The 8,518-nt window shown below is 42.7% G+C and overlaps 1 protein-coding gene and 1 long non-coding RNA gene across 2 annotated transcripts in view; one reads left to right on the top strand and one right to left on the bottom strand.

The window, feature by feature from the left end:
• The first annotated feature begins 1,527 nt into the window (after window positions 1-1,527).
• Window positions 1,528-4,397, top strand: CRYGA (crystallin gamma A). Its single transcript, XM_010376847.2, has 3 exons — window positions 1,528-1,563; window positions 1,668-1,910; window positions 4,061-4,397. The coding sequence occupies exons 1-3, from the start codon at window positions 1,555-1,557 to the stop codon at window positions 4,331-4,333; spliced, it is 525 nt and encodes a 174-aa protein (XP_010375149.1). The 5' UTR covers window positions 1,528-1,554; the 3' UTR covers window positions 4,334-4,397.
• A 3,388-nt stretch (window positions 4,398-7,785) lies between these two features.
• Window positions 7,786-8,518, bottom strand: part of LOC104672981 — a 48,336-nt gene continuing 47,603 nt past the window's right edge. The window contains exon 3 of the long non-coding RNA XR_749465.1: window positions 7,786-8,001. This is a non-coding gene — a long non-coding RNA (uncharacterized LOC104672981). The remainder of the gene's footprint in view (window positions 8,002-8,518) is intronic.

Here is an 8,518-nt window from a genome sequence, read left to right as displayed (position 1 = left end):
AAATGGTGGTGTATTCTCATGCAGGGCTGGGAGACCAATGCAACATTTTCCACACTGGGTTTGATTATGGTTGTAAGTAAGATTTACCAGTAGGCCTGCAGCTAATTAGAAGGGAGGCAAAGGAGGGAATCAGCAACCTGTGGTCCCTGCATGCACTGCTAGGTGACTAGCTTCATAGGACTTCGCCCAGTTTTCTTTTGCCTAGCTCTGCTAGTTATTTTTTTCTCGGTAGCTATTGTTGTCTCTCCTTTTACCACCTGCGCATTTGCCTTACATGCTGCCTGAGGATTTTCACAAATGACATTGTGAATGTGTTGCTAGCTGTGGTCAAATACTCTTTTAGAATCCCTCCATGGGTCTAAAGCACAAAGGCGTTTGATTTCATCTTCCTACATACATGTGGAATGACAAAAGACAGTCTGGGGTTTGGAGTCTTCCTCCACCCTTGCATATCTGAGGAGTGCTTCTAAATCAATACGTTGGGAGCAATGGAGAAGGCTCTCAGGCAGTCATTTGGGTTCAATGAAACAGTGATACTATTGAAAGGAAAAACACAGGCAATCATCATGCTAATTTTAAAAAACAAAAGCAATGCTAGAAGGAGGGTGGCAGCGGGAGGGGAGTGGAAGGATCCTGCGTATTCTTCTGCTCTTTGAGCCTCTCACAGACTCTCAGGTTATCTTTTTATTTTTAGCTCAAGAAGTGTTTAATCTCCAAGCAAAATATACCTGCTTCCAGTATTTACTGCTTTTCACCAGCACCTCAAAGTCATACATTTAAAGATTGATTTTATTATTTTTTCATCTCATGAAATTGTTATCTTTATAATAGAATTTTTTTCCTGTCTGGCTGAAGATGGCAGATGTAATAGAAAATTAAGAAAACAGCAGCAAAAAACAAAATAAAAAAAATAAAGCTAAGATCTATAATCTTGCCATTCATTGATTACCATGATTGATATGTTGGTATAGTACACACTTCTAATCTTATGTTTTCCCTACATAAATATATGCAAAATATTTTTATCAAGACTGTATCATACTGATGAAGTCATTTAAGAAATATAATTGTCTTTCAATTAGAGGATTTTCTGTTTGGGATTTTGTTGTTGCCTCTTCACAATTCATGTCCTTCTGGACCGCATATGCTTCCTATAAGTGACCTCAGATGGAACCACCAACCTCCATCTCAGCAGTTTCCATAGGCAAACACTGCAGAATGCTGGGCATGTAATGTATTTCTAGTGAGCTGCATAGGATGAGAAGTGCGCCCTTTGTCTCCAAGGTCATAATGGCTCTGCTGACTTTAATACCTTTCACTGGAGCTAGTGAGGACAACTCGAAAATGCCAGAAAGAGAGAGAGAGAGAGTCCCCTGCCCCATGATCTCAGATAAAAAAAAAAAGAGAGAGAGAGAGAATACAGAAATCCCCCTATGCACCACCCCCAGGTCCCTTTTGTGTTGTTTTTGCCAACACAGCAGCTTTCCTGCTATATATACCAGTTGCCCCTTTGTCCCCATCATACTACATGCTAATCACCCTCTGTCAACAACCATGGGGAAGGTGAGCCTGTGGAGGAGATGCTTTGCCATGTCTATTGGGGGTCTGGGGTGTGTGGGGATGTTCCTTCCAGCTGACTGTCTACTGTCACCTTATTTCTACCTCAGATCACCTTCTTCGAGGACCGAGACTTTCAGGGTCGTTGCTACAATTGCATCAGTGACTGCCCCAACCTGAGGGTCTACTTCAGCCGCTGCAACTCCATCCGAGTAGACAGCGGCTGTTGGATGCTCTATGAGCGCCCCAACTACCAGGGCCACCAGTACTTCCTGCGCCGAGGCAAGTACCCCGACTATCAGCACTGGATGGGCCTCAGCGACTCGGTCCAATCCTGCCGTATAATTCCTCATGTGAGTCTTGCTTCAACCTGACTGATGTGAAAGCATCAGTGATCCATGGCCATCAATTCCTGTTTATAAAAGTCAGTTTGTTCCAACTCAGCATGAGTGTTCACAACAAGGCCTGACCCTCAAACCTTAAAAAACAAAACAAAACAAAAGAAAATAATAATCTCTATTTTTCCTACTTAAGGACATCAATAATTGTTTTAGGGCATGGGAAATCACAACATAGCCTTTAAATTAAACTTGGTGGCATCTAGATGATCCCTAATTTCTACATAAAAGTCACCTTATTCAGTAACAAAAAAAAAAAAAAAAGAAAGAAAGAAAGAAATAAAAAGAAAAGTCTATCTAGTTTATCTAGATAATTTTTTTTTTTTGAGACAGAGTTTCACTTTCACACTTGTTGCCTAGGCTGGAGTACAATGGCACAATCTCAGCTCACCACAACCTCTGCTTCCCAGGTTCAAGCCATTCTCCTGCCTCAACCTCCCTTGTAGCTGGAATTACAGGCATGCGCCACCATGCCTGGCTAATTTTGTATTTTTAGTAGAGACGGGGTTTCTCCATGTTGGTCAGGCTGGTCTTAAACTCCTGACCTCAGGTGATCCGCCCACCCTGCCTCCCAAAGTGCTAGGATTACAAGCATGAGCAACTGTGCCCGGCCATGATAATTACTTTTTAATGATAAAAAGTTAACAGACTATGGGATAACAACATAGGTATAATGTATTCTGACTGCATTGGAAATTTTTTTCACTACATTCTGGGACTTACTAGAACCTAGGAAAATACGTTTCAACTTGTATGGATTTATAATTTCCAGGAGTCATTATCAACTAGTTTCTTACAAATACCAGAGACACACAATTGATTAGGATTTCATAGAACATGGTCCTCACCAAAATGCTGCTTAATCTTTTTTAATCACATGCAGCATGTATTTACACTTTCTGATGGCACCAAGTTATGTGGTATGACAAGGAGATTCAAGAATTGAAATCATGGCCAGACTTAGTGGCTCACGCCCGTAATCCTAGCACTTTGGGAGTCTGAGCTGGGCGGATCACTTGATGTCAGGAGTTCAAGACCAGCCTGGCCAACATGGTGAAACCCTGTCTCTACCAAAATACAAAACATTAGCCAGGCATGGTGGTGCATGCCTGTAGTCCTAGCTAAGCAGGTGGCTAAGACAGGAGAATTGCTTGAACCCAGGAGTCTGAGGTTGCAGTGAGCGGAGATCATGCCACTGCACTCCAGCCTGGGTGACAGAGTGAGACTTCATCTCAAAAAAAAAAAAAAAAAAAAACAAATTTAGTCTAAAAAAAATATGCAGATGCACAAAGAGATATAAATAAAATAGGCATTTTTGGGGGACAAGAAACTCAAATGGCACAAATGACCCGGCAAAATGTCACTTGAAAAGACATGTGGACTCAGTGTAAATGTAAATCACTGTAAATTGTAAGTGCAAAAAGTGACTTAAAAACAAGCTTGATAAGAATTATATGGAATAAAAATGGATATGAGAGTTGAAATCCTCACTACAGACTCACTGACTACAATTGTATTGATGGTTGCTTACAAAGAATACACTTTTATTCCCTGTATTGTAATGTTTGTTTCTTCCACAACATCTCCAGTTCACTGATCAGGTCAGATTTATTTTAATATTTTTCCTAATTTGTTAGAACAACAACATTAAAAGTGGGTTCAGGGGAGAAACACTTTATCAACTGGTTTAAAAACCATGTTTCAACCAGGTGCAGTGGCTCACACCCATAATCCCAACATTTTGGGAAGCCAAGGTGAGAGGATCACTTGAGCCCAGGGATTTAAGATCACCCTGGGCAACATAGTGAGACTCCGTCTCTACAAAAAAAAAATTAAAAATAAATTAGCTGGGTGTCATGGTGCACACCTGTGATCCCAGCTACTTGGAAGGCTGAGGTGAGAGGATCGCTTAAGCCCAGAGGTAAAAATTGCAGTGAGCAGTGATCCTGCCACTGTACTCCAGCCTGGGCAACTCAGCAAGACTTTTATCTCAAAAATAAAATAAAAGTCACACTTCATGAAGATACAGACCGATTGTGTCACTTTCATTGACACCCAAGGATGCACGCTGTTCATTTTTCTTCTTTTGTTTATTGCCATGACAGACCAGGTCTCATAAGTTAAGGCTGTACGAGAGAGATGACTACCGAGGCCTTATGTCTGAGCTCACTGATGACTGCGCCTGTGTCCCAGAACTCTTCCGTCTCCATGAGATCTATTCCCTCCACGTACTGGAGGGCTGCTGGGTCCTCTATGAAATGCCCAACTACCGGGGGCGGCAGTATCTGCTGAGGCCTGGGGACTACAGGAGGTACCACGACTGGGGGGGTGCAGATGCCAAAGTCGGCTCTTTGAGACGGGTCATCGATTTGTACTAAGCTGTGCCTGCCTTGTTATGATCCACATAGAAACAAAATAAATATACAAATTGTGTTCCCCGCACTAAGTGGCTCTTGCTTATCTTTATTTATTTTATAATTTGTTTTGTTATGGAGTCTCGCTCTGTCACCAGGCCGGAGTGCAATGGCGCTATCTCAGCTCACCGCAACCTCCACCTCCAAGGTTCAATCGATTTTCCTGCCTCAACCTCCCGAGTGTCTGGGATTACAGGCACCTGCCATCACACCCAGCTAAGTTTGTAGTTTTAGTAGAGATGGAGTTTCACCATGTTGGTCAAGCAGGTCTCAAACTCCCGACCTCAGGTGATTCGCCTGCCTCGGCCTCCCAAAGTGCTGGGATTACAGGCGTGAGTCCATAATACAGGACCACGCCCAGTCCTTGTCTTTAAATAATAACTGAATTCTAATAGATGGCGACCCCCGGCAACTTACTTGACCCTGAAAGATGTTTTGAATGTCCACTTATTTCCTAGTCAGGCAACGGTATTAACAGAATATCCATCCCTCTCATGTAAAGGAGAGAGAAGCGACAATGTCTACCTTTCATGACCTACAAATCTGAAGGAAGAAGAACGATGAGCATAACAAAAAATACTTTAGAACTCACAGAAAGGAAAAAATACAGGACCCATTGTGGCTTGTGACTGGAATGCCAAACACAAGGGATTGCTGGAAGGATTAGGGAAGATGAAGTCTCAGGGAAGGTTTTAGTCAAGAGAAAATGTGGGCTGGGCACGGTGGCTCAAGTCTGTAATCCCAGCACTTTGAGAGGCCGAGGCGGGCGGCTCATTTGTGCTCAGGATTTCAAGACCAGCCTGGCTAATATGCTGAAACTCCGTCTCTGTAAAAAATACCAAAAAATTAGCCTGGCGTGATGGTGCTTGTGAAGGCCTGTAATCCCAGCTACTCGGGAGGCTGAGGCAGGAGAATTGCTTGAACCTGGGAGGCGGAGCCTGCTGTGAGCTGGGATCGTGCCACTGCACTCCAGCCTGGGCGATAGAGCAAGACTTCATCTTAAAACAAAATAGAGAGAGAGAGAGAGAAAATGCATGAAGAGTTTTTTGTTTTGTTTTGTTTTATTGAGACAGGGTCTCACTCTGTAGCCCAGGCTGGAATTCAGTGGCACGATTTTGGCTCACTGCAACCTGCGCCTCCAGGGCTCAAGCAATTCTTCCAACTCAGCCTCCCGAGTAGCTGGGATTACGGGTGTGCGCCACCACGCCCTGCTGAGTTTTGTATTTTTAGTACAGACGGGGTTTCACCATATTGGCCAGGCTGGTCTCAAACTCCTGACCTCAGGTGATCCACCACCTCGGCCTCCCAAAGTGTTGGGATTACAGGCGTGAGCCATCGCGCCCGGCTGAAGAGAGGAGTTCTGAAGAGAACTTCCTTCTACGTCGAGAAGGGCAAGCCTGCTTCACTAGGTAATGTGGTAGGAAAAGTGTTAAACAGCCTACCTCTGCTACTTACTGGTAAGAGTAACCAACCCAGCCCAGTTTTCCAGGGACTCTCCCAATTTTAGCACTTAAAGTCTTCCATCCCAGAAAGCCCCTCAGTGTCAGGTGAACCCAAATGGTTGGTTACCCCACTTCCTAGCTTATCTCTTTGAGCAAGTCACTTCTTACCATCTCTGTGCCTAAATTACCTTACTGAAAACTGTAAGTGATAATAAATTCCTGCTTCACTAAATCTCAGGATGATTACAATGAAATGATGGGAAAAGATTGTGAGCAAATTTTGTTATCTTTAAATTATTATGCAAATGTAAGAATTTAATATATCCACAGTGTCTTCCCAAATTCAGTATCACAATGTGGTCATCTTCGTGTTGGACTCCAATAAGAATTTTTATCAAGACTAAATTATTGAAGATTCTGGCTGAGTGCAGTGGCTCACGCCTATAATCCCTGCATTTTGGGAGGCCTTGAGAAAGAACAAAAGGCAGGAACATTCACACTTCCCACTTTCAAAATTTACCACAAAACAATGGTAATCAAGATAGTGAGGTACTAGCATAAGGATAGACATATAGATAAATGGACTAGAATTGCGAGTTTAGAAGTAAACCTATATGTCTATGTTCAACTGATTTTTTTTTAATTTTACATACCCCTGGGTGGAGATTTATCAGCTGATCTTTGACAAAGGTGCTAAGACCATTCAATGGGGAATAAATAATCTTTTAAATAAACAGTGCTGGGATTACTGCATATCCACATGCAAAATGAAACTGGACCCCTATCTCACACCATACATAAAAATTAACTCAGGGCCAGATGCAGTGGCTGATGCCTGTAATCCTAACACTTTGGGAGGCTGAGTCTGGCGGATTCCTTGAGCCCAGGAATTTGAGACCAGCCTGGGGAACATGGTAAAACCCTGTCTCTAACAAAAAATACAAAAAATTAGTCGAGTGTGGTGGCACACACCTGTAGTCCCAGCTACCCAGGAGGCTGAGGTGGGAGGACCGCTTGAGCCCAGGAAGTAGAGGTTGCAGTGAGCTGTGGTCATGCCACTATGCTCCAGCCTGAATGACAGAGTGAGACCCTGTCTCAAAACACAAAAAACAAAAAAGAAAAGGAAAAGAAATCAGCCTTCCACCAATTAATCAATTGGCCAATCCACTAGAATATACTGGAATTCCTGTTAAAGCCCAAGATGCACAGAATTGATAGGGATTGAACAGGTTATTTGTGTGCAGACCTTGTGGAAATTAAAAAAAAAAAAAAAGCATGACAAAGGACCTACTATGACAAGTGTATAATTTAGAGAAGATATAAGATATGCACACCTGAAGAGATAACATCTAAACAAACCATCAGTATACAAGAGACAATTAGCTTAGCCCTTGAGGCAGACAGACTTGAGTTCTATTCCCAGTTCTTTCACTCACTAGCTATGTGTACCTTTCAGATTCGTTTCTCCCTAGTGACCAGTACTGTGATTAGACTTGTTGGACCACGACCCCCAGACTGGACTGAGTGCTTCAGAGAACTTCCCTCTGGCTTCCTCTAGCTGAACTCTTCCCAGTGGGGCAGGAATCTGTGGGGGCATGGGATGTCCCCACACCTCTCCTTCTAGACCACACTCTTTATACCTGGATCTTCAAAATTCCCTCCACTTAGATGCAAGCTCACTTCCGAGACTTAAGAGGGAGTCTTCACTAGGCCTATCCTCCCTGGCACACTGGTAGCCACAGGCCGCTGTTTGAGGAGGGGGCATACGGATAGAACTTGGACATGTGAGAGAGTGGGAAGAAAGGAGGGTACTTCGTGGAGTAGGGAGGGGCTCTATTTATGCTCTAGGCATAATATCCCTCAAATATTAGGGGTAGTCCTGGTGTTAATTGGGCTGAGTTCACTATATGATGCAGCTTGTATAAGATTCCTGGTACGATGTCTGGAACATACTAGACACTCATGATACAGTAGGCTATTATTAAGTGTTATTATTTTTATCATTGTGAGCCAAATGAGTTCTCCAAAGTTTGCTGCAGGTTCAGTCCTACCCACTTTAGCAAAGGCAGACGTGGCATAGTTCAGTAGGGTCGTGTCAATGATGCAATGATGTACTGATGAACTCAGGAGGCTTCATATGGAAGACATATAGCTGGTTACCAGAGAGCCAGGAAAAGAAGTCTGCAAAAGCTATAGGAAAAATCAGATTATAAACTATAATATTTATGTGGGGAGGGGAGAAAGGTAATGAACTTTCCCACTGAGGCCTCTAAAAGACCTCAGTTAACTTTAATGGCTTCTGAATGAATGACTGTTTTTGGAAAAAGTCAAGGTTTTTTGTTAGATCCATTCAACTATTTTGATATACAAGCTTATATTAACCATTCTAGAGGGCCTTAAAGAGGTGAATTTTTCTGATTTAAATAAGGCCTCTCTTTTTTAAGAAAAAGTTTTGCACTTATTTTCAAAAGAAAAAAGTTTGTGTATAACTTTAGAGTTGAACTCAGTGTTCAAATCCTTGTGATAAAAGGCTCCAGCATTGTCTTCATTCCCCATTCTGATAACACAAAGAGATGTTATCAGTCAATAAAGCATGTTCTGCTGCATTCAAGACCCAATGTCTCATTCCATGGACCCATTCATCTTCTAAAATACAAGGAAGTGGCTGGGAATCTCTTTCATTATTTCCCTTCACAAAAATGCTGCT

Source organism: Rhinopithecus roxellana, chromosome 14 (assembly GCF_007565055.1).
Source record: "Rhinopithecus roxellana isolate Shanxi Qingling chromosome 14, ASM756505v1, whole genome shotgun sequence".
Classification (NCBI taxonomy): domain Eukaryota; kingdom Metazoa; phylum Chordata; class Mammalia; order Primates; family Cercopithecidae; genus Rhinopithecus; species Rhinopithecus roxellana.
Note: the sequence above shows the minus strand (reverse complement) of the source record. Positions and strands in the feature narration are given on the sequence as shown.